General features: G+C 41.7%; 1 protein-coding gene across 11 annotated transcripts; it reads left to right on the top strand.

Annotated features, from left to right (window-relative positions):
* The first annotated feature begins 511 nt into the window (after positions 1-511).
* Positions 512-25033, top strand: pfkpa (phosphofructokinase, platelet a). 11 transcript variants are annotated; one of them, XM_029528627.1, is made up of 23 exons: positions 512-744; positions 3098-3171; positions 7244-7321; positions 7587-7776; positions 8963-9128; positions 9563-9607; positions 9728-9836; positions 10500-10595; positions 11733-11825; positions 12353-12478; positions 14530-14594; positions 14840-14909; positions 15732-15878; positions 16809-16879; positions 17017-17104; positions 19282-19434; positions 21252-21416; positions 21594-21655; positions 21996-22107; positions 22354-22453; positions 22768-22773; positions 23396-23501; positions 24214-25033. In XM_029528627.1, exons 1-23 carry the CDS (start codon positions 651-653, stop codon positions 24368-24370), a joined length of 2373 nt encoding a protein of 790 aa, XP_029384487.1. In that variant the 5' UTR covers positions 512-650; the 3' UTR covers positions 24371-25033. The 11 variants fall into 11 exon arrangements, with proteins under 11 accessions (XP_029384487.1, XP_029384489.1, XP_029384488.1 ...); XM_029528629.1 differs by lacking the exon at positions 19282-19434 and adding an exon at positions 17856-18008; XM_029528628.1 differs by lacking the exon at positions 10500-10595 and adding an exon at positions 10060-10155.
* Positions 25034-26681: the final 1648 nt, after the last annotated feature.

Raw genomic sequence — 26681 nt, 5'->3', positions numbered from 1 at the left:
TACACAGTGGTGCTTTTTGTCAGCTCTGACGGAGGATGCGGTTTCACACAGTTTTATTTCTTTACTTGTTGCAAAAAAAAAACAAGTATAAAAACAAGTATATATATATGTATATATATATATATATATATATACTTGGTTGGAAGACTTTGGGTTTGTATGTGTCATTTCAGTTCATGTCATTAATTTGCTGCATTGCAGGGCCAGTAAGGCTGATACAGTGTTGACGTTTTCCATGTAATTTGCAGTGCTCTGTAGCTTGTTCCAAACTGTTCCCAGCTGATGCTTCACGAAAACGTAGTGGAACAAACTAGCTTCGTGTGAGTTAATCCCCCAATTACATCTCTGACAATTGACTGCCAGGTAACGACGCCTCGCCCATATATCGTCTCAAACACTCTCATTGGTTAAAAATTTAACCAGCCACATAATACGAGCTGTGATTGGTCCAGAAAAACGCCAATCAATCTCCTTACCGCTACTATAAACTAATCGCAGGATAGATGCGGAACCGGAGCAAGGAGAGCGCAGCGGGCACACGTAGAAAGAAGGGGCGGAAGGCCGGTGCCCTTCATCTGTCTAGCACTATTTCATACTGGGATTTGTCTGTCGTCGTGTTTTGACGAGCGACCCCGGAAAAGTCTGTGAAAATGGCGCAGCCAGACAGCAAGAAGATCTTCTTTGAGAACCTGTCGGGAGCGGGGAAAGCCATAGCTGTGCTGACTAGCGGAGGGGATGCTCAAGGTAAAGTGCAGCTAGATACCCCCCCCCCCCCCCCCCCCCCCCTCAGCATCCGTGTGTCAATGCAGACAGGTCCGCTCAGACGCAGGGTTGCTATCGGTAGGTGCTGCCCCAGTGTGTCTGCTAGTTCAGGCCAGCCCTGCGCTGTTAATGTGTATTAACAATGAATCAGGAAGAGGGAAACAGTGACGGAGCTATGAAGCCCGCCAGTTAGCATGCTAACAGGAGGCATTCTGCTAACCGGCTAACAGCATCCCCTTTAAGTCGCTGACTCGTCTCCTCTCGGGGACAGCAGCAAAGAGAGTCCCCACCGAGGTCAAGCTGGCTTCTGTTCACTTGTTCACAGCGGACAAGCTCGTGTTTTCATTTAACCATCACCCGGTCTTATCCACTCGGATAAAGCGGCGACAACCATTAAAGTGCAGGCCACCTCGAAGCGTCTCGTACCGGGCGACGTGTAGGTGACTGGGCCCAAACTGCCGTGAGGGATAGAGACTGAGGACCCACGTCTACGGCGTGCTGCTTTCGGAGACATGAGGTCGGCCGTGTGAACGTGGGCCGGTGTAGGGGGATGCCTGCATCCTGCGTACGTGATTAACTGCATACATCCTTAGCTGCGCGTCAGGGACTGAAAACCTGAGTCATCTGTCCACAGACTGTCTGACAGAAATCAGCCGGGACTCTATCTATCTATGTATCTATATATATTTCAGAAGCATTTTTAGGCTTTGTTTTTATCAAACCCAAGCTCTGGTTTTAAACCTGAAGACAGGAGCTAATCATTAGTTTGAATTCTAAACATTTTATTATCACTACTTATATATACATATACATACATTTATATACATACATATATATATATATATATATATATATATATATATATATATATGTATATATATGTATATGTATATAAATAATATTACAACAATGAAAGCCTCCTTTTAACACTCCTTGGTTAGTTATTTCATTCATCAAATCAAACAACTTTAATCACAACACTGGTTCTTTAAATAATAAAAATTAATTAGGCTTATGTAAATGATGCAGTGATAAGTCAAAGTATTGTGTTGGTAGTTGACTGGGCCATTTCTTTGGGTTGCAAAGTTTGACCATTCAAAATAAGGTAGCGTTGAAGTTGTCCTTGGCTCTGGAGAGAGGTGTTTGTAGGATGAGGAATTAGTGTTAGTGCACACACACACACACACACACACACAGAATAAAAATATTTAGTTGGCCCCTGATCAAACCATTGAGGCTGTGGTATGCATGGCAAGAGCTGAATGTCAGTGTCAGAGGGCTTTGTTTGGCCTTGGCTTAGTTGTTTCCTTCACTCTGTGAGAGAAGGTGGCAGTCATGCAGAATGAGATTGCCAAACTTGGACGATTGTCGGCTCTGACAAAGACCTTGAAAAACCTTGAAGAGACACACGTTTTTCAAAACATTTGCATTCAGGTTCTATCTAACTCTCATTCAGATAGAACTGAATGCAAATGTTTCATTCCGTTTCCCCTGTCTGTCTTAAATGTTTTTAACAGGGCTGTTCATTTGAAGACAGTTATGTAACGGAGCAGTATGTCATAGGCAATCTTAATAGTATGGTGAATAGCTGGTTCTACTCTACTGGTTCTGTAACTTTACATGTACATGGAAATAGATTTAGACACATTTATTTAACTTCTCCGTTAACTTAAGTCTTTACCATCAGATTCAGATATCCCTCTCTTGTTAGCTGTCTTTCCTGCTTCCCAGTTGGCCTAAAATAATTCACAGCATAATTTGGCTGTGGCATTTTCCAGTTTGTACAGAGAGAGGAAAGCTAGGCTTTTCTTCTCTTATTTATAAGCACCTCAGTCGGCCAAGTCCTTGTCTGCCTGTTGTGGAAAAAGAGTTATCTATTATTCTCACAGTAAGTGTTAAAACTAACCTGCTATTGACATTCAACTCACACAGGACTATCTTTTGTAATTGAGATCACTTGAATTTAACACAGAAGAAATGAGAGGAAGCAGGAGGAGGAAGGCCTTTTGACCAAAAATGTGTGTGCTGGTGTGCAAAGAAAGACAAAATAAACCCTCATGTTTCTACATACACTACCACACATTGTCTTACACATTTAAGACAAATAAATACTTAGAGAGTAGGAGTTTAAGATTTGGCTGCTGTGCTTTTTAGCAGTGATAAAATCAATATCCGTGCAGCTTAAACTCAAACTGCTGTGAAAATCAGGATTTTACAGTGAATTGCTTTGGTTGTGCTCGGCTGCTACAACTTGCTTGACCCTGCTCATCATGGTTTTGTTGCAAAAAGCTTATTTATGATTAAGTATTCATGTTTGTAATTATCTACCTTTCAGGGATGAATGCTGCTGTACGTGCTGTGGTTCGAATGGGTCTTTACGTCGGTGCAAAAGTTTATTTCATACATGAGGTGAGCTCATATATTGTATGATAATTAGGTCCCATATTTTATAGTCTTCTGGTTTTTAATATTTGCTTTGTCAATATCTATTATATACACAATACACAATATATTTGGTTTTAAGAACGAAAAACCATCTTAGTGTACTTCTACATCTCGTTGCTCAGGCTTCTGTCTAGAGACAATAGCAACAGCTTAGGGAGCCAATCAGAAGAGGGGATTGGCAACTCACTGCTGATTGACTGACTCCTTTCTAAGTGATAGAATAAAAATAAATCAGGTTCTAGGTAAATAGTCTGATTGAATGGTGGGACATGGTCGACAGTGGTAAATGCTTCGTTGTGACATTACAAGCTACTAGAAGTCCTGACAGCTGGTTTTAAGACTCAGTTTCTGAATGCAGACTGTGAGCATTTGTCTGTGGACTGAAACCTTTAGTACTTTCACTGTATTAATGAACTTTTCGACTATATGGGATTTAAAGCCCTTTTTGCCACTATGCAATTTATTTGATATAGAAATGGAACAGAAATAGAACATAATTTACATCCACATTATCTCTACATATTGTGATGTACCTCTGTATAATCTGCCATTATGAAGGAAATCATATCATTGTCTTTAAGTAATGTGTCATTGATTATTATTCTAAACACAGCAGCTGTATTTTTTATTTTTTTTTATATAAACTTTTATATAAACTATATAAAATTCAGATGTCTGAGTGAGTAAATAATGTACGTTATAACGGGATTTCTGCCCCCTTATTGCTTATTGCCAACACTAATATCACAGGCATGTAGCAGATGTTAGAGGAGATTTGTCGTGGGCTGTGCTGCTTGCTCATCTTGTGATGTCAGTACATATGTGTATGTAGCAGTCACTGTGCTGTAGCATAATTGAGCTGAGGATTTGGCCAGCGCTTCATACAAAGCTACTCTTTAACTCAGGAACCACATTGCTATGGCATTCAACCTGCACACTTCTGCAATCTCATCCCATCTCATCTCATCTTCAACCGCTTATCCGGGGCCAGGTCGCGGAGGTAGCAGCTCAAGCAGACGACCCCAAACTTCACTTTCCCCGGCCACATTGGCCAGCTCTGACTGGGGGATCCCAAGGCGCTCCCATAATCTCCCCACCTGGTCCTCGGTCTTCCCCGTGGTCTCCTCCCAGCTGGACATGCCAGGAACACCTCCTTTGGGAGGCATCCCGGTGACATCCTTATCAGATGCCCGAACCACTTCAACTGGCTCCTTTCCACGCAAAGGAGCAGCGGCTCTACTCTGAGTATCTCCTGGATGGCCGAACTTCTCACCCTATCTCTAAGGGAGACTCCAGCCACCCTCCTGAGGAAACCCATTTCAGCCGCTTGTAAGCATGACCATAGGTGAGGGTAGGAACAAAGACCGACCAGTAGATGGAGTGCTTTGCCTTCTGGCTCAGCTCCCTCTTCATCACAACAGTGCGGTATAGCGAACGCAACACCGCCCCTGCTGCTCCGATTCTCCGGCCGATCTCATGCTCCATCTTACCCTCACTCGTGAACAAGACCCTGAGATACTTAAACTCCTTCACTTGGGGTAAGGACTCATTTCCTACCCGGGGTTCCCATGCCACCGGTTTCCTGCTGAGAACCATGGCCTTCAATTTGATGATCCTCATCCCAGCCGGCTTGTCCCACTCGGCTGTGAACTTGTCCAGTGAGAGCTGGAGGTCACAGACTGATGGAGCCAACAGGACCACATCATCCGCACCCCCCCCCCCCCCCCCCCCCTCCCCAGGGAGGCTGAGGAGTGTGATGCCCTTGCCCCCTCTGGTCCCCTTTTCTGAACAAGGGAACCATCACCGCGGTCTGCCACTCCTTTGGCACTGTTCCAGACTGCCACGCAATATTGAAAAGGCGTGTCAACCACGACAGCCCCTCAACACCCAGAGCCTTCAACATTTCTGGACGGATCTCATCAACCCCTGGGGCTTTGCCACTGTGGAGTTGTTCAACCACCTCAGTGACCTCCTTCATCCTCTAGCTCTGCCTCCACCCCAGAGGACGTGCAAGTTGAATTCAGGAGTTCCTCAAAGTGCTCTTTCCACCTGCTGACAACCTCCTCAGTCGAGGTCAACAGTGAACCATCCTTGCCATACATAGCTTGGATGTTCCCCCACTTTCCCCTCCTGAGATGCCGAACGGTTTTCCAGAAACACCTTGGTGGTCTCCGTGCGTTCTCCGAACTCCTCCCGCACCCACTGCTTTGCCTCCCTCACCGCTGAGGTTGCAGCTCTTCAGGCCTGTACCACCCCTTGAGGCCATAGCTCCCCCCGGCAGTTTCGGCAATAGAAGTTTTGAACATTGTTCAATGTCCCCAACCTCCACAGGGATGCTAAAAAAGCTCTGCTGGAGGTGGGAGTTGAAGGTTTGCCTCCTCAAGACATTCCCAGTTCACCCGCACTACAGATGAACACCACACATGTTTGGGCTTGCCAGGTCTGTCCTGTGTCTTCCCCGGCCACCTAACCCAACTCCCACCAGGTGGTGATCAGTTGACAGCTCTGCCCCTCTCTTCACCCGAGTGTCCAACACATACGGCCTCAGATCAGATGACACGATCACAAAATCGATCATTGACCTTTGACCTAGGGTGCTGTGGTACCAAGTACACTTATGAGCATCCTTATGCATGAACATGGTGTTTGTTATGACTAGCACAGAAGTCCAACAAGAATCCACCACTCTGGTTCAGATCAGGAAGGCCATTACTCCCAATCACGCCCCTCCAGACGTCTCCATCATTGCCCATGTGCGCGTTGAAGTCCACCAATAGGACTATGGAGTCTGCTACCGGAGCCCCATACAGCACCCGATCCAGGGTCTCCAAGAAGGCAGAATACTCCAAACTGCTGTTTGGTGCATATGCACAAACAACAAGTCCCCCCCCCCCCCCACAACCCTGAGGCGTAGGGAGGCGACCCTCTCATCTACCAGGGAGAACTCCAGTGTAGTGGCGCTCAGCCGGGGGCTTGTGAGTATCCCCACACCCGCCCGGCGCCTCACTGAGCAACTCCAGAGAAAAATGGAGTCCAACCCCTCTCCAGGAGTAGGGATCCAGAACCCTGGCTGTGCGTAGAAGTAAGCCCCACCAGATCCAACTGGTAGCGCTCCACCACCTGCACAAGCTCTGGCTCCTTCCCCCCCAGCGAGGTGACATTCCATGTCCCCAGAGTCGTTGAGGCCACCCGCCTTCACTGCCACCCAACTGGCAGCGCACCCGACCCCATCGGTCATCCCCGCAGGTGGTGGGCCCACGAGGTGCCACGAGAGTGCCTCAAAATTTTTTCGGGCTATGCCCGGCTGGGCCCCGTGGCGTGCCTGACCACCAGGCACTCGCTGACGGGCCCTCCTTCCAGGCCTGGCTCCAGAAGGGGGCCCCGGGCTTCCTCTGGGCAGGGTCTCTACTCTCCTTCCTCGGTCTTTCATGGAGTCTTTGAACCACTCTTTGTCTGGCCCCTCACTTGGTGCCAATTTGCCCTGGGAGACCCTACCAGGGGCACTTGGCCCCAGACAACACAGCCCCCAGGTTCACCTAGGCACGCAAACCTCCCAACTACGATAAGGTGATGGTTCTCTGGGGAGACTGCAATGTATCATACAAACAACAAACCTCAAGCTATACATATAAAATGATTGAGTTTCAAAATAAAGAATACTTCATTGATTTGTGGTCTCACAGTGGGGTGAAATATTTATTTTAAGCTGAGTGATGATAACTACTGATAAAATGCAGAGTTTGCTTACAAAAAATCTCATTATTCACAATAATATTGGTATAGTTTTCATCCTGGGGTAAAAATTAATATCTTGAGATTAGGAATTGATAGTTTGACGCTACACATTACACAGTGTGGACTAACAGTGTAACTAAACTGACACAAGCAGGTGGTAGAGGGGGCTGGCAGCCTGCATGTTTTGATAGAGCTAAAATCCAAATGTGTGTGTCAGGTTTTCCTTCAAGATTGCTTAAAGAACAGCTGCGTTAACTAATAAGGCCAGAAAAGATTGTGTTTTTTTTTTTTTTTTTATCAGGGATATCAGGGTATGGTGGATGGAGGGGATAACATCAAGGAAGCCTCATGGGAAAGTGTTTCCAGCATGCTACAAGTGGTAAGCCATTATCTTGGGCAGCATCTTACACATATATTGAAGGCACTGTTGGGGTTGCACCCTTATCTGTGCAGGAGTTAAACATTGTGAAATAAAAAAACATTTAATTTATGTGGTTTAAAGGAAATGCAAGTCATGTAGCTAAGACAGAAGGTTAGTTAGATGAATGCTGAAAAGGATCTTTTCATGACTCCTGTGTTTGGCCTGAAACAAGAGAATGAACCTCATCCTGAACCAAGTAAATGAAAAATGTTGTCGCCACCAGGGTGGGACTGTGATAGGCAGTGCCCGCTGCAAAGAGTTTCGCACTCATGAGGGACGTCTGAAGGCAGCTCATAACCTGGTGCAGCGAGGCATCACCAACCTCTGTGTGATCGGTGGAGATGGAAGCCTGACAGGAGCAAACCTCTTCAGGGAAGAATGGAGTGAACTGCTGGGAGAGCTGGTAAAGAAAGGTATGCTCTCTTTATCTTTAAGTGTTAATAGGAAGCAACTGGAGTTCCTTATCTTGTTTGAAGACATTTCAACTCTCATCCAAAAGGCCTCTTCAGTTCTGAGGGTCAGTACAGGAAACCCAGGTATTTAACTTAGAGTGGGTGGGAATAATCACCAAAAATGAGGATGTAGGTGAAAACACCCAGCCTGGGGAACTCTTTTTTTTTTTTCTTTATTTCTCTCTCTCTCTCTCTCGCTCTGCTTCATCCTGCTGAAAACCTTTATTTACTGCATGTGTTGCAGTAAAAGCCGCACTGTTTTCAGACCAAACAAATGTAATCCCATCGACAAACAAAATGAATTCTGTTAATTCTGCTCCCATTTGTAAGTGCAGCTGTTGACTTGAAACATCACTGAAATAATATAAACTATCAGCTTTTCTGACAGTTGACAGCTGTAATTGCGTTGTATGAAAAGCTGCATCCATGTCATTGCATCCTCTAAAAAGGCACCCAGTCCTGGTTTGTGCACTTGCTAAATACAACCTTTGGATCAGATTAGGAGCTTGTGTATAATATAATCTGATAGGCCTGAAATAAATTTCTGCATTAAAAAAAGAAGGTTTGAATTGGATTGAAGTTAGTACATTGAACATTTTTTTTTCTTTACAAAGTGCAAAGACACCATTCTTATTGCTTCCCAACTTCCCAACTCTGATATTATGTGACAACCTGTCAGCACTGTTACTGCATAAAAATGAGAGGAAGCATTGGCTCCTTTACACAAAAATAGGTAGTGTTGAAGCTTTGCATCCTGTTTTATAGCAAACCTATTTTCACCCCCCTTTCACACAAGGGTACTCCAGTTTCCTCCCACCATCCAAAGACATGCGTGTCTAGGGTAACTGGTGACTCTTAATTGACCGGTGTGAATGCGAGCACGAGTGGTTGTTTGTCTTTGTGTGTTGGCCCTGTGATGGACTGGTGACCTGTACAGGGTGTACCCCACCCCTCGCCCAATGTTGGCTGGGATTGGCGCCAGCAGCCCCGCAGCCCGGAAACGGAAAAGCGGTAGAAGATGGATGGATGGACCATAACTATTTTTTTTTATTCTTCTGTTTGGAGGAACTGCAGTCAGCCTACACGTCTTTAAAAAAAAATGTATCTTGACACTACCTGTACAGTCCTAACCTGCTGACCTTTTCAGATTTGATTGCATCTGACGCTGTTCAGAAGTACTCTGCCCTTCACATTGTGGGGATGGTGGGATCCATCGATAACGACTTCTGTGGCACTGACATGACAATCGGTACTGACTCGGCTTTACACAGAATCATTGAAGTGGTGGATGCAATCATGACAACTGCACAAAGGTAAAGCATGCAGGGTCAAGGGGTACAGTACAGTACAGTGCACAGCCATTGTATTCATCATTGTTTTGGTCTGAACAAGGCAGGATATACATTGATATTTGTGGAGATTGTTAACTGACATATCTTTAACACATTTAACATGGTTGAATACAGAACTTTAAAGGAAGATAAAGACATTAAAATAAAAGATTTGCTCCACTGCTAGCAGGTTTCCTAAAAAGATGCTTTTAGGTTTAGGAATATAAAGCTTTTCTTTTTTCACAGTGAAAATATAACGCTCAAGTAAAAATAAACAAATATTCAGAAATTTTGATTCGGTCAACAGTAAAGAAAGCAGTGCATTGGAATGTCTTTCACAGATACTATTAAATGTTTACATACAAACCATGATAAACATGGCTTAAAATGCAAATAATTTTCTTTTTATGGTTCAGTCATCAGAGGACATTTGTGTTGGAGGTCATGGGCAGACATTGTGGGTAAGAATGCTTTGATAAACTTAATAGCAGACTTAAAAACATAATTCCTGGGGGGAATATGGTGGCTGTTATCTCATCTGGGTATATACACATTGTTCTGTCTGCTTATTTTATCTTTAGCTACTTGGCCTTGGTGAGCGCCCTGGCTTGCGGGGCAGACTGGGTGTTGATCCCTGAGATGCCCCCAGAGGACGGCTGGGAGGACAAGATGTGTCAGAAACTGTCTGCGGTAACATGATCTTATTGATCTCCCCACAATAAACCCAACGAACCTTATCCTGTTAGCCTTCATGTTATATGTAATTCATGTTATGCAACAAAGCATGCAATTATTCTGCAACTATTTTCTCCTTCTCAAAGTAGTAAATCCTGTTTTTCTTAGTGTTTCTAAGTGTTTTCTGGTATCTTGTTAATTTTATGCTTTGGAAACATGGTATTGTCTTATGATTCAGACCCGTTCCAGGGGCACAAGGCTGAACATAATCATAGTTGCTGAGGGAGCCCTTGACAGGCACGGGAAGCCTATTACCTCTAGTTATGTGAAGGATGTGAGTACCTGAGTGTAAAGAGAGGGGAAACCAGAAGCATGGAAACCTGCCTGATGGAAATCACTTCATTGTGCCAAAAAAAAGACACATCTTACCTCTGATAAGATAATCATGACTGAATGTTTAGCTTGTCATAATGCAGATGTTAAACAGTTTGTGAGGTTCTATATTGTTACAAGGCTCAAATATAAGCTTAAATGACATCTAGGCTTTTTGTGACAGAGTCTGCCTCAAGCGCTGTGCTGTTAAAGTCGTCAGGTCTCCGTGCTTCTGAAAGCTCATGTTACAGCTGCAGTCTCAATTTTTCTGTCATGTTGTTTCTCCACATCCCAACCCTCCTGTAGAACCGAGCAGGGATGAAAAGGCTGAATATAATAATTGTAGCTGAAGGGGCGATTGATCGTAACAACAAGGTCATTACCACTGAATATATTAAGAATGTAAGTACAGAGCTTTGTGTTAGTGTGGCAAGTTCCAGTTTCAACTGCCTCCTGTATGACCTGTACCAATGTACTGCTGCCCTGGTGTGGCTTTGACTCTGTTGCTGTGTTTCTGGAATGCTCTCTGACACACTCGCTTGTTTGGTAAGATGGCTTTCACCATAGTGCTGCTACATCTGTAAAACCCTGAGCCACACACACTAAACCGCACCTCTAAAAATTTGTATATATATTCTGTAAAAGCTTCGCTCATAGTTTGACTATGTATTGACACATTTGAGTCACTGTGAATTTGCTCACATGGATAATATATTATAGTATATTGTGACCTTGTGAACTGTTTTCATTTGTAAAACTGTTCTTTTTCACAGTACCTAAACTTTTCAGTCTAATGCAGCCCTTCTGTCTGGGATAATCTGGGATATTCAGTACAAGCTGACAGCTCCCCACTAACATGACTGAAAAGTTAGAATGGCTTGCTTGTGCTTTGCTGTTTCCCCTTCTCTTCAGCATTATCAGTGTTGTTTGTGTTTCAGTGTGTGAAATGTCCATTGACGTACGTGTGTGTGTGTGTGTGTGTGTGTGTGTGTGTGTGTGTGTGTGTACAAATGACACTCCTTTTGGGGTAGAATTACTATTTATCTTAATCACAATCTACATTGTGTTTCTGCTCTAATTTTACTGTGAAATACATTTGTATCTTTTCTACCATTGTTTGTTTACTCACTCTGGTATTAGTTTGGACAGCGCTTTTTAATTTTTAATTTAAATTTTATAGTTAATTTGCTGGTATCCAGCTAGTCCTGACTCATCGTTTAGGCAGGTCTCGAATTACAGTTCATTTGAAGTAGTAGTACACAGGGCACCAAGTAGGAAGACCAGCACCAACAGTTAATAGTGGTCTGGTTAGAAGCCACTAACCTTGAAAAATAACATATCTGCATATAATTATGCATTTTATAATATTAGTTATATTGTCCACCCCTAATTGCTGAGGTAATACTTCCTCTAGATGTGTTCATCTGATGAATAAGTGTTATTTGTGATTGTTAAGTTTGCAGTAGTATTTCTCATTAGAGGAAGAAAACATTGTGTTGACTTGACCACTGCTAAGACCTGTGCATTTTATCTTCCTAGCTTGTTGTTAAATGTTTGGGCTTTGACACACGAGTGACAATCTTGGGGCATGTGCAGAGGGGAGGGACCCCGTCTGCTTTTGACCGCATCTTGGTATGTGCAAAGCTTCACTTAAATACCACTGCAATTGAATGTATGGAACAGAGCTACCATTTATGTTGATTATGACTAATCATTAGACAATTTTATCTGCCACTATTATGATAATCGATTAATCTTTGTCTGTAATCTTTGGCTGCAGCTTCTCAAATCTTCAAATCTGAGGATTTTCTTTCCCTCAATCTACTAAGAGGTGGATAGTTTGGAGCTAATGCAAATGTCATTTGTTAGCTCATCATTTGAGGTTTTTGTCAAGTTGTCCATAGCATTTCCTGCTTAATCCTGTGTGTGCAAAATGACTCTTGGTTTTAGGCTAAGTACATTAACAGATTTATGGCTCAGCCCGTGAAGCACTGCATCACAGACCGTGAGGAGCATGTTAACCACAAAGCAACTCAAAACTGAAGCAGAGAAAAAGATTTGTAAATTGGAGAGGTTGCTCCAAGTGAAAAGTAAACAAACACATAAGATGATGAGTCATCAGGAAAACAAACAATTACCCTTGATGCATTTTTTTACAGGCCAGTCGTATGGGTGTGGAGGCTGTTCTTGCTCTCCTAGAGACCACTGCCAACACACCAGCCTGTGTTGTGTCTCTGTATGGGAACCAATCGGTGCGCTTGCCGCTGATGGAGTGTGTACAGATGGTAAGTACTGGACTGTAGGGATGCAACGATCATAGATTTTGATAGTTCAATTATAATCTGATGAATAATCAGTTTTACGATTGTTATGCATTAATTCATTTCACAACACTGCTGATGAACTACTGCATAAAATTACATGAGCATTCCTTAGAGATTTTAATTTATTTATTATTATTTATTGCTGTCAGCACAAAATAATAAAGATAAACAAAAAGTCTATCTCGCCCTTTGAAATTAAATAAAAGTGACCTGCTCTGTAAACATCTGTCAGTATTTCCCTTTTGAAAAAAAACATATCTAGTTGGCTTTTGACTTAAACAGTATAGCTGCTTTTTTGACATACATAACACTAACATTGAAAATAAAGAAAACACTGAAAACGAACGTGATTTAAATTATTACATGTTACCTTTACTTTGGGGTGTAAAGCTGGGTGCTGATCCTGCAAATGCTGCATCGAGTTTGAATCTTTAGCTGCAACTTTTTTTGGCAGGTTTTGCAGATGGGCAATCCATTGTCTTGAATGACTGCCTAGTCATTCTTTCTGTATCCATGCACATACACACATTTACAGGTACAAAAACTGAGAAGAGAGGAATTCTGCAAAGCACATACCACCACAAGTGCTAAGAAATGACTGTGGAGGGCTCAGAGAGGCAGAGTCAATGGAGATGGATTGGAGGGGCTTAAGCACTGATGACAAACAGTACACCCCATTGGACCTGGGGTGCCACTCAGGTTGGCAGGAGATTTGTGATGTTTTAGAGGCAGGTGTGCCTAGTTAGTGATTATTCAAAGCATTTGGCAGGATTGGCAATGACTGCAAGCATGAGGATGATGCTAAAGGTTTTAACTACATAATTTCAAGGCTTTTAAAAATGGCTCTAACAAGTTAACAAGGTTATAATTGAGCTAATTTTTCATGATTGAAGGTGATGGCATGTCTACTTTTTGTATTGTTTTCTGTCTTCCTCGTGCATTTAGCCTTTTTATATATTCATTCTTTCACCTATAATAGACACTAAAGGTCATTGTGACAGCAGGGTGTTTTGGACCCAAAAGCAGAATACAGGAGAGAGGTAGATAGTCAGTAATGACTTATTGCCAGGGAGCGGTAAAGACCAGGTTTTGCAGAGCCGGTCACTGGTGCTGGGGTGCCAATGAGGAGAGAGCAGAGGATTGGTCGAACCTGGGAGAGCAGGCCGAAGAAGACGGTCCAACAGGGAGCAGGCAGAGGATGAGCCGGGCACAGCCGGATGGGTCAGAGTCAGGAGGACGCTGAAGCCGAAATTGGGGTCGGGGACAAAAGGCAGGCAGGTACACTGGGGAGTAGACGTGGAGAGCAGGTCGGAAACAGGCAGTGTCAGCAACAGGAGCTCTGACAGGTAAACGCTGGAAAGTCTTGCATGGCAAAGAACAATCTGGCAAGGAGTGAGTGTGGAGCTGGTGAATATATACCCTATCTGATTGCGGGTGATGGGCTGCAGGTGTGGTGTCAGTAGTGGAAAGGTACTGAGTCCAGCGTGAGAGACAGGGACAGACTGACACATTGCCTTCAGATATTTCACTGGAATTAAATTGAACTGCTGTAAAGACAAGAAGTACATTGTGAATTAATTATACACTCATGTTCAGCATGGCAACATAGTGGTTAGCACTGTTGCCTCACAGCTAGAAGGTTGCGGGCTTAGTTCCCAGGCCTGGCTTCCTTTCTGTGTCAAGTTTGAATGTTCTTCCCCTGCCTGCATGGATTTCCTCTGGGTACTCTAGTTTTCTCCCAATGTCCAAAGATATGCATGTTCATGCTAATTGGTGACTCTAAATTGTCCTGTACGTCTGAATTTGAGTGGTTGTTCATCTTCTGTCTCTGTATGTTGGTCCTGTGATGGAATTGCGAACTGTCCAGGTGAACCCAACCCCTCGCCCAATTTGAACTGGGATGGGCTCAAGAACCCCCTGCAACCCAGAAATGGATGTAGAAAATAAATAAATGAATGAAGGAAAAACTCATTGAAAATTGTTTCTCTCTTTTCACTTGACTCTTCACTCAGACTCAGGAAGTCCAGAAGGCCATGGATGAGAAACGGTTTGAGGAGGCTGTGAAGCTTCGGGGCAGGTATGACTGATAGCTTGCATGGACCAATCCACCACTTAAGTTTACATTGTGACACAGGTTTTATGCTGCTCACTATAGACAATTGCTCTATTAATGAACAATAATAGACTGATATTTTCACACTAAATATAATCAGAAATCAGGCAAATATTACAATGCATGTATTTAAAAAAGCATTCTAGTTTTTACTCTGTTGTTTTCATGTTCATGTATAACACATTGAGTATCCTGTCCTATCCTAACAGGAGCTTTGAAAACAACTTGAAGACATACAAACTACTGGCTCATCGTAAACCAGAATCTGAACTGCCATCTGTAAGTCGCCCCATGACACTTACTATGGGACTCTTGACAGTGGCTGTGTTTTTAGCTTTGTCAACTGTGATGTCATGAGGCAGGTTGTTTTGTAAAGAGTGGAATTACCCTCCTAAGATCTTAAATTTTTCATTTAACTTTCCAGAAGATCTGCCTACAAATAGTGACTCAGTCAGTACAGTCACGATGCACTGTGCTGTTGCTACTTTCAGAAATATCTTTTTCAAAACATGCCTCACTTACTGGGTAAGGCTTTTCTGCAAATATGTGTATTTCTGTGAACGGGTGAATTGCAGCCTGCATGTTATGCTGTCATCCATCTTATAAGGTGTCCGTTGTTTCCTGTTGTTAACTGAAAAACTGAGCCAGCTTGTAATTATTTTGGTCACATCAAAATAAACCAGTGCTGTGTTATCCGCAGTGTAAATTGCAGTCACAGACCTGTTCGTATGTATCCCAGTTTTCTCAATGTCGATCTGCTGCTCAGGGATATCAAATGACATCTGCCTCCCCACTGAGGGATGACTTGTTCAAGGCTGCCAGAAGCTGCTGCAGCCTGCTTCGATGGCCCCAAAAGTGGCAGCTCACACTGAATTACTGATTAGTGAGGTATAGAGGCAGAATGTTGGACTCCATGCTATAGAGCTTGCCTAAGGGTTTAGCTCTCCCTGCTTCACTGATAATGACCACTGTAGGCGCTGCAGACTGGTATTGATTGTCTCCGCAGAGTGTTAACAACTGTCCAACAACAGCAAATGCTGAAGCATACCTTATTGATTTTGGGGAACTCAAAGTAACATATGGTATGTTCTGTGCCCTTAGAGCAACTTCAATGTGGCTGTCCTGAACGTTGGCGCCCCTGCAGCAGGTATGAATGCCGCTGTCCGTTCAGCTGTCAGGGTGGGCATCTCTGAGGGGCACAAGATGTTTGCTGTCAGTGATGGGTTTGAGGGATTCTACAAAGGGCAGGTGGGTACTTTCTCATATACTGGCAAGTGTACTGTATTGCATGTGATCAGAATCTTGCAAGAAAATCATCACATCAAAGAAATTTCTTGATACATTTAAAAAAAAAAAAAGTCACGTAACAGTTTAGGGAGAATATAATATATATTAGTGTCCTGTTTTAGTCAATAACTTGCTGTGAATTAACTTGGCTTTTTGGGGGTCAGGCATTGCACAATAACACTTAGCTCCATGACTGCAGAGTAATCGAGGAAACCCAGGGAATAGTCTGTCCAGATTTATGTAAAACTGTTTCCCACACTTACTCTCCCTGCTCTCCAATGGTCAGCGAATGCTGCTGCAGTTCCACAATCATCAGACAGAGGGAAGCAGAATAATCTGAAAATCTTGACAATCCTGACACTTTTGGGGTGGTTGTCACCTTACCTCACACTAAAATTAGGGTGAAGATTTGAGTTTTGAATGATGATATACTGTGGCCTTACATCTGAGACAGCATTATTTTTCTGTTCTGTTACTGCCCAAACTGGTTTCACACTTCTCTCACTTAGTCTCATGTGATCTTCTCCAAGTTAACTCCCCTCAATCCTGGTTCTAATTCAACAAGTAGCACTTAACAAAAGAAGCTGACGTCAATGTCACATAACACCGGTTTGTTTAACATCCTGTGTACTCCTGTAAACTGGTGGTCTGCACGTCTAAGTGTAAGTGTAAGAGCAAGTGGACCAGTGCCAACAGAAAAACAATCCTACGATCCATTTATTTTTATGGTTAGCAGGAGCTATTTATCAGGTTTCTTTTTGGTGTAAACTACTGTTTACTTGGCACTCTTATATGTATATTAGAGTCCGTTCCAGACTAGTTTTTCTGTGGTCTAACCATTGTTTGAAATAAGACATTTTAAATTCCATGTTGCTTTTGCCATCTCCACAGATCAAGGAGATTAAATGGGCTGATGTGGGAGGATGGACAGGACAGGGTGGATCTCTACTGGGAACCAAAAGGTGAAAGTTTTCAATGAATTTCAGTGAATTCAAAACAAATAGTTAATGAATTTATGACATGATTTAAGTGATAATTAAATGAATGGTTGGTGACAAACAATAATGATGTTGCGTTGCCCACTGTTTTCTGTCATCAGAACTCTTCCTGCAAAGCATCTTGAAAAAATTGCTGAGCAGATGAGAAAGCACAACATAAATGCACTGCTGGTTATTGGTGGATTTGAGGTATGTTAAAAACTCCTTTACCCCCTTTGCTGTGCTTGTCCAGATTTTGAGCTTTAAACCCATTTCAGTAGTACAAATTCAACATTAAGTATTTGCTACATTAAATTTCAATAAAGTAAAAAAAAAAAAAAAAAACATAAAAAAATATATATGTTTGTAATTGTGGTTGTTAACTAAATTACCAGATGTAAATGTACGTTGGATATGTAAAATTGTAGCAGTGTGATGTTGATCTTTTTCATCACTCAGCACAGCATCATATGACTCCATTCATAGCCATACACATAATCATGCTTCAAAGACAATTTCCTGAATGATATGAGTAACGCAGTTGCATTTGTCCTCTGTTGATTTTTAGTGTTTTAAATTTAAATACTGGCATATGTATTATTTGAAGTGAACCGACACTCTAATTGATGTATAAATAATACATTTATTTCATTTTATATGGAAACAGAGAACAGCTGCTTTTTCTCCAGTCATTTCATGCAACCCAATTTAGATGCCCACCAGCTTTATTTTTCCTGTGACGAATGCAAGTATCATATGTATGTTTAAATGTGTGTGTTTTCAAGTGTGTATGGAGTGGTACCTGTCTGTTTCGCTACTGTCCATTGTGATAGACCTGGCTCTTCCCCTTGGCACCCTACACTTTTGTCTTTCCATTTCTTCTGGCAAGTAGCACCCCTCAACCGACTCAACCTGCAGTTCCACCCCCACAGACACTAAAGCCCTTGGCTCTGACCTGCAGGCCTTCCTGTCACTGCTGGAATTGTTAACGGCGCGTGGGAAATATGATGAGTTCTGTGTCCCCATGGTCATGGTCCCAGCCACTGTCTCCAACAATGTGCCGGGCTCAGACCTCAGCATTGGCGCTGACACTGCTCTGAACGCTATCACTACTGTAAGTGATGAGGCTGGCTGCAAGAAAAGTTGATATCAGCACCACAAGGACGCATATTAAACAAACCCATGCACGCAAGCAGATACTACTAGAAATCTACAAGCATGCTGATATAGCCAGCCAGCTATTACATTTCGAGAAAGGAGAACTCGGTGAGCTCACTCAGTCATTTACCAGCCACTATGTATTTACAAGCCTGTCAGTGGGTCATTTGGAAGACATTCTTGTGAACATGTCAGCCACTTCTTGAAAAGAAAAGTTCACAAAAAAATTTAAATCCTGAACAGACAATTTTAGTCATGTTTGGACTGTGATCTATGACTGGTAAATGTAAGTTGAGTTGCAGTGTAGTGTGACATCATTTTCTGTCAGGTAAGTTTGTGAGTGACAGCATGGAGGCATGCTGTGAGGTGCACAAGTCCTGTGGCCACCGTGTTTGCACTGCCTGCCCTTCTCACTGACTATGTGTTTCCCCCACCACTACATCATCATGAACACCAATATGTGTGGTTAACAGCATGCAGGTTTGATGTTATCTAGTCACACACACACACTATACAGCTATATAATGCAAACCAGTAGACTTCAGTTATATACACTACGTGTGTGTGTGTGTGTGTGCGCGCCAGCTGCTTGTACATGTCTATTGATAATAAATCAGGTTTAGATTTAGAGCATTTTTGAGTATTAAAAGTGAGCAATCCATGGGAAGGTTCAAAGCCTCTCTTTCACAATGTGGAAATATTGGACCTTTAAATAATTTTGATGATTGAAAATAATGTCAATTTAAGACTAAAGAAATGTATCTAAATAGACAATCCTCTGTGAGCCTGAAGCTAGGTTTGGCCATCATTTTTTTTTTTTTTTACTTAATCATCTTGCTCTTGTGTATGCAGACTTGATCAGTAATTGTCATGACTGCATCCTTATACAGCAGATAAGGCTGTTATGCGGTTGCCCCATTCTGCATCACTGCATTGAGCTGCTGAGGCTCACAAACAACCTTTCACATCAGTCTAATCTTCTTCCATCCCTTCTTTTCCTCCCTGTATTCTATGGTATCTGTCTCATCTTGTCAAGTTTTTCACGTTACTCTCCATCTCTATATTCACACTTCTGTCAACCTCTCCTTTCTGCCAAAGGGAAGCCATAGCTGCTATCACATGGAAAGAACCGGAATGGCAGGATACGCTCTAGCTGAGAGAGATTCACATCTCTCTCAGTGGCTGGACTTTGAGTGGCTCTAACATATTTTCATATACTGCTGCTTCAGGCATTTGAGAGTCTGCTGCAGCTGTATGAGGCTCGTGGTACCTATGAGGAGTTATGCATCCCGATGTGTATGCTGCCTGCCACCATAAGTAACAATGTACCCGGCACAGATCTAAGTATCGGGGCAGACACAGCCCTCAATGCCATCGTAGAGGTAAGGCAATCCAGCCACTACAGGCACAGCTTGGCTCCGCTTTGCTCAAGATGCTCATGCTAAGTATGACAATGACACGTGATGTCAAATGTCAGCAGAATTAAAGGTCCAGTACCTCTAATTCACAGACTGTCGTGTTATAGAAGTGGATGAGCAGCAAAGTGTCATTGTAGCTCTATAGCTCTCAACTCCCTTTACCTCAGTCTTTACCTGTATGTCGTTCTTTCTAACATAAACTCAAGTCCAGGAGTAACACTAACACAGAGTGCATGTTTAAGATTTTAAAGGGGCACTCAGATTTCACACATAATATAAGTAAACAACATGTGGGGCTTTAGGGATGTGGATATTTACAAGGCAAGCTTGTTTGAAACCGGAGTACCCTGAGGAAACCCATGCAGGCAAGGGCAGAGCATGCAAACTCAGCCCAGAAAGGCCCCAGGACCAGAAACTGAACCTGTGACCTTTTAATTGATATTGCACTACATTTCAGAAATTTGTTTACATGCATATGATTCCAATGTTGATATGAACATTTCATAAGTCAGAGAAAAACCTGCCAAGAATGCCCACAACAGATGTCTGTACCGATACACTGTTAAATAATAAGTTTGCCAAGTCTATCAAATCATATAAAACTATGTAATATTCGTGTAAAAATGGTACAGTAAATTAGTGTTCAACTTCTGTTTGTATTCAGCCTTTATATACAAACAAGAAAGATTAATTCGCTCTCAAATAAACTAAAACTTAAGCTTTGTCAATATTAATATCTTTATCAAAATAAGTTGTATAAATGTGTACATAAATTGTAACAAAAGTGCTTCAGGCATGAGAAAGACTATGAAAAGTTCCCAGAGTTTCTTCAGGATATAGAAAAAAGAGTGAGCAGCAATCAACACACGTGGGGTGGTGGTGATGTTGTTTTAGAGACAGATTGGTTTAAACTTCTATGGTGATTAATTTTAAGGCTCTCAGATCATTGTCCAGAGGTGAACTGCTTCAAATGATGGACATGGTGATGGTGACTGCTGCCGTTGGCTCCTCTCTGGCAGTTAGCAGCACGCTGACACCTGAAGTTTATTTGATCTTCGATAGCCGAATCTCTTCCACACCATTTAATTAGTCTCATCTCTCTTCGAGACAATTCTGTCTGTTTTATTGTCATTTGTGGCAGCTCAGACAGTTATTGTGGTCAGCGATACGCATTTAGCAGCTAAACTTCATTTAGAAGTGTCAGTCTAGCATTCAACAAGCTGTAGACTGGCATGTTCTGCTTTTTTTGCTCGATTTGATTGCAGAAATGGTGGATTGCTGTAGAAGTGCAACGCTATTCAGTGGCCCTTTAAAATTTTAGACATTTGGACATCAGTCACCTGATATCAAACTGATCATAACCATTTGACTTTAGAGTGAAGTTATATTGTCTGATCAAGTAGACAATCTAGTTTGAAGTTTGTCATGAAAATTATATCTGATGTTCACCATCTGATGTACTCTCTCTTCCTGATGCAGGACTCCAGTCTGTAACTGGTGAAAGCTGCATTTTACAATTTTTGCCTGAATCTGCTTGAACTATTGAAATGTAGCAAGTTAATTCTTGGTTGACAATGAGCATGTTTGCCTTGTAATTAGTGTTATGCTGTTGATTTTATATGCAGAAATTAGCTTGAATATGACTACTAATCTTGTTTCTTTGATTACATTTTTTTGAGACTTTGTGACAGTGGACATAGCAGAAATTTACTGAATTGAATGATGTGTAGCTTGTTTCAGTGATTTAACATACACTAACATTGTGAACTTGCATATGTCAGACATGTGACCGCATCAAGCAGTCGGCCAGTGGGACCAAGAGACGCGTGTTCATTATTGAGACCATGGGAGGATACTGTGGCTACTTGGCCAGTGTCGGAGGCTTGGCTGCTGGAGCAGATGCTGTTTATATCTATGAGGAGCCATTTGACATCAAGGATCTGCAGGTAACAGAGGACCCTGAAGCTATCTGAATTCATGCATGACTTGATTTCCTTTTTAAGGTTTAGGCTGCTAACATCTTGCTTCCTCCACCAGAGGGCTTTCAAGACTGGACTCTGGCACAGTACTCCCAGTGCCATCCACTAGCCAGTATCACTCAAATGCATTGTCTCCTCCCACAGGCAAATGTTGAGCATCTGACAGAAAAAATGAAGACAACTATTCAAAGGGGCCTAGTCCTCAGGTATTTGGATGACATTTTAAATAACCCCAGCATAGATGGTTGCAATACATTTCACAACCTGGTCTCTCCGTAATTATTCAATATACAGCTCAGCAGCTCAGCTTCTCTAATGTCACAGTGTTTCAGTGTAGCTGATGTGCTGCTGCTGCAGTTTTATAATCCAGTGCTTCCAGTTCACAGAATCAAATTTTAAGTCGCTTGTATAGTAAACAGCCCTGATGCTGATGTCATCAGATCAACATTTTGATGTTAGAATAATAAAAACACAATCTACAGCATGCTGCTAAAAACTCAGACATTCAACCGTTCCACTGAGTGCTTATCCTCTACACATTTGCAGGAATGAAAACTCCAATGACAATTACACCACAGATTTTATCTACCAGCTGTACTCTGAAGAAGGGCGGGGAGTGTTTGACTGCAGAAAGAATGTACTGGGACACATGCAGCAGGTAGGCCTCGCCATACTGGTTCCCGGTTTATCCACACAAGATATTAAAATACCCTCTTGTATTTAGTGTCACCAATAAACATTCTTTACAATTTAACACAGTTTCCATGTTTTTATCGTTAATGTAATTTCCATAATTACTAAGTTTTGTTCATCCTGAATATGTTTTTTAATGTGTGTGTGTGTGTGGATCTTGATTTGAATTTGGCCTTTCTTTTTTTTTTTTTCTTTTTTTTTTTTTTGAAAGGGGGGAGCACCGTCTCCATTTGACCGTAATTTCGGGACCAAGATCTCTGCCAAGGCGATGCAGTGGATTTCTAAGAAGCTGGTGGAGACGTTCAGAAATGGTGAGATCCATGTTCCACATGAGTGAATGTACATGTGGTAGGTGATCCTCCCTCCCTACAGAGATGTGGCTTTATGCAGACCTGTCATGGAGTCACTGTCGGACATTTATGACACATTTTTATCCTTGTAATGATCTAAATAAATAACAATTTCATGAGAAATATAATTTAATATGTATCTGTATTTCTTTTTGATGCATGATTGATGGATGATATTTCTGATCAAAACTATATTTATATTTGAATTAAGGCTATAAAGTTAAAATTCCTCTTTGTTTTTTTTGTCTATTTCCCATACACATGGATGACTTAAGATGAAGGTAATTTTTTTTTTTTTTTTGGTTCCCCCATGCTGGCTCCATGACCATCTATAGCTTCATGTTTAGCTCTGTCTCCCTGTCTGTCAATTCTGCCACCCTACCATATCTTAAAGAAGCACCCACTCTCTTCAGGCACATTTGAGATGCAGTCACAATCAATGTCAGATTTACAAGCAGCCATCATACTACGCTATGTCCACTTTACAAGACACATGGAATAGCATTCGATGTAGGAATGAAACACACATTTCATACATCTCCTGCTTTTCCACACATTTCTGTGTGTACCTCTGTGTGGCCTTAGTTGCTTTTGAGTTGCAATAGCTCCTGCACATCAACCACAACACTGCACTGGTAACGTTGTGATTGATTGGTCTTTATCATCATCGCCTTGAGTTGAGTTTCTTGATTTCCAGTATCACCCAGCTGTCATCTTGCTGTAAATCCATAGAAAATAGTCATTTTACCATAGCCACAAGCAGATAGAAAATCTTCTCTGTATGCAACTTCACACAAACTTCAAAATGTCTGGTCTCTCTAATGTATGTTAGAAAGAGGGAAAAAGGGGAGGTTGAAATACCTTCCTGTGCTACCACTTCTGAATTCTGCTGTTTCCCATTAGGCCGAGTGTTTGCCAACACCGAAGACAGCTGCTGTTTGCTGGGGATGCGTCGCAGGGCTCTGGTCTTCCAGCCCGTTGTACAACTCAAGGATGAGACTGATTTTGTGTATGTATAAACATGTAGCCACTGTAGGAGTGTCTTAAGCTTCTATAAGATGGATTGATATATTTATTTACCTCCACTTTCTGAGTCGCCCAAAATGCTCTTATGTGTGTCAGGAGAAGTAAAAAAGATCTTAAATGATTATCTGACAAATTCAGTTATTCCAAAAGATAACAAGCTTAACCATTTTAAGATTCCTCTATGGGGATCAATAAAAATTAATCTTATAACAATTGCAGCTGCAAAGTAGTTTTCCATTGTTCTTCACATTATTTCTGATCTGGCGTCATTAACAATGCTAATTATTATCATATATGTTTGATCTTAAAAAATTAGTCTTATATGTAGACTTATATGTACTAAACTTATATGTATTAAACCCTATTAATGAAAAAATAATAGTAGGAGCTTGAAGTAGCTTTCAATCTAAAAAGGAAGCCAATGAAAATTTCACTGTCATCTTCGCAGCCTTGCTTTTGGTTCAAGTTTTTTAATGACCTCATTGTTTGTGTGTGTGTGTGTGTGTGTGTGTGTGTGTGTGTGTGTGTGTGTGTGTGTGTTTTGTTTTTTTGTTTTTTTTTGGGGGGGGGCATTGAAAAGTACATCAGTTATACAGCAAATTAATTTTGATTCAAAGTCTATTGTCTTAATGGAGCCTGATCTTGTCACTGCAAAAGTATGACTGTAGTGCTGAGGTTTCTCCATCTGTCTCTAGTCACAGGATCCCTAAGGAGCAGTGGTGGCTGAAGCTGCGTCCCCTCATGAAGATCCTGGCCAAATACAAGACCAGCTACGATGTCTCTGACTCTGGACAATTGGAACATGTTGTACGCCTCCGGCCTACAGAATTAGAGGCTTCAGTAGCCATGTGAAGGCCCTTACTGTGACCTGAAAAGTCCAGTCTTTGTGTAAGACTGAAGTTCGGAGCGATGTCAGTTTGTGTGTCGTAGTAGAGCTTCAGTAACAACTTCAGCAGTTGTCTCCTTTTAGCCACAAAATCATGTTCACTTTCCGTCTGTATTATTTCCTCAGTGTCACTCTTTTTTTTTTTTTCTCCTCTTGACAAAACCTTCAACCTTGTCTCTGCAGCACTCCAGATAATAAACAGACATGCACACGCACAACACACACATCTACTTGTTCTACCATGCATGTGTGTATCCTTGTTGCCCTGGATGTTTGTCGTTGCTGTTTTTAAAATTGCAATTTCTCTGTCTCCAGTTGCTTAGGCTGGCTCTGAGCCCAGAGCTGCAGGACAGAATAGACACTGTATCCGCTTCAACCAGTGTGAGAATGAGCATATTTACGTAAGAGTGATTCAATACAGTTCTAGTGCTGCAAGTCAAGAGAACTGTGTGTTCTGCTTTACACAGAAAATAATATTTATCTTTTAACATTGTTTATTTTGCTTGTACACATGGATATAGTAACTGTCGGCACTGCTGCACTGAGTAGCTTTCTGTCTAATTGCACCAACAAGTTAGATGTGTAAGAGACTAACGTTTCCCACTTAATAAAATCAGACTTGAGAAGTGTACCCAGCTAATCAGTCTCCATGATTCATTAGTTCATTCATTTGACCCCTGAAGGTCACAATTATAGGGGCTTTGTAGTTTTTTCAGCCATACTACTCAATGGTGTCTGATAGTGTCATTGCTTCAGGATTAGTTTTGTGCAAAGTTATGCTCAGCTTGTTAACGCTCAAATAGTAGGTTTGTTTGACTGGATGCATATGGTTTTGTTCAGTAATGTTGTTTACGTAGCAGTTTTTATTTGGTTTATAGATTAATGTTTGAATGTTTCCTTCATTCTCACCTGGATTATGGGTAAGCATGTTAAACTCAGTTTCCTAGCTTGCTTTGCCTGCAGCTAGAGCTTTAACATTTGTAATTCAACTCTCAAGTAGACAAAGGCTTTGAAGGTGTCATGGTTCATTACTGATTGAATGAATATTAAGATGGGGTTGATTCTATCAGCGTTTACTTTGTTAGCATCCCTGTTAGCATCACCTCAAATTCAAAGCTTTTCATGTAATAGATACTTGACATGAATTGTTCAACCCTGGTTGAAGCCTCTTAATTCCTGTTGTTAGTGAAGGCACTACTGTGTGATCAACTGATAAAACACAGCAGTAAATAATCTGAGTTAATTCAAATGTGAATTGCACAATTAGGTGTCAAATTCAATCTAGATTTAGTTGTCAAATGCCTAATATATAACATGCCCTGAACATCAGTTCAGGGAATGTTATATATTCATAGAAAAAAAGTAAAATAATAAATTGGTATCAATGATAATCAACATTTTAATTTCACACATTTAATTAAAAACAGGTTCTCGCAATGTTTGCATTTTCATAATTTATCTGATGCTTTTGTACGTGCCTAGCTAAATATGGGCTCATTTTAAATCAGACCTCCACAGGTAGGAACAAGCTGGTGTATGTTGTGATTCCTCGTCTGTCTTTTGAGCTGGACCATCACTGAAAATGTCCTTGAAAGGTCCCAAAAAACGACCCATATAATAAAAATGGCATTGTTATCGCTTTATTGTTCATGACAGCAGACCCTCAAGTTAACCAAAGACTGTATTTATATGGCTCCTCAATTTCATTCCAAATTATTCCATCATATTTTTATGTCCTGTGCATCATTTGACCCAAAATGATAAGGGTTCAAACATTTTCAGAGTGATTTTGATTAAATTCACTCAAAACACAAAATAGGTCTAACCACCAGCCAGATGGATGGACCATGGGACCAGAGATGATTTGCTGTTAGACATAAATAGAATGGCTTCAAAGGCACGCAATGAGACAAGCTGCAATGAGATAGTGTGGTCCCTCAGTGAGTATCTCTAGCCCACATGTATGTATGTGGTTGGCTCACTGTCTCTTTGTGTATCCATGTTTTAGTCCCTTGTTTTCAGAAAAATGCTCCTTGCTGGTCATTGACTTCACTGGCATTCAGTTTGGTGACAGAGAATTGTATCAAGGTAACCAATGATTATTACTATAGCTGTATTTCTTTAATAAGAATGGAGAGACACTTCTCAGTTTGTTTTCTTAAAACAAAACGAGACAATGAGCCATGCAGCTGAAATACTAAAGGAAGGTAATGCATACAGATGTGGCTGCTCTAAATGCGAGGAACAAGAACCAAGCCTATGTCTAGAGAAACCTAG

This window comes from Echeneis naucrates, chromosome 20 (genome assembly GCF_900963305.1).
Source record: "Echeneis naucrates chromosome 20, fEcheNa1.1, whole genome shotgun sequence".
Lineage (NCBI taxonomy): Eukaryota > Metazoa > Chordata > Actinopteri > Carangiformes > Echeneidae > Echeneis > Echeneis naucrates.
Note: the sequence above shows the minus strand (reverse complement) of the source record. Positions and strands in the feature narration are given on the sequence as shown.

What these genes read in the sequence shown, in the direction of transcription:
- pfkpa (XM_029528627.1), top strand. Translation starts at nt 651, where the DNA reads ATGGCGCAGCCAGACAGCAAGAAGATCTTCTTTGAGAACCTGTCGGGA. An exon ending in GTCATGGGCAGACATTGTGG is followed by an intron (nt 9,608 to 9,727) that starts GTAAGAATGCTT and finishes TTTTATCTTTAG; the next exon opens with CTACTTGGCCTTGGTGAGCG. An exon ending in CAAAGGGGCCTAGTCCTCAG is followed by an intron (nt 21,656 to 21,995) that starts GTATTTGGATGA and finishes ACACATTTGCAG; the next exon opens with GAATGAAAACTCCAATGACA.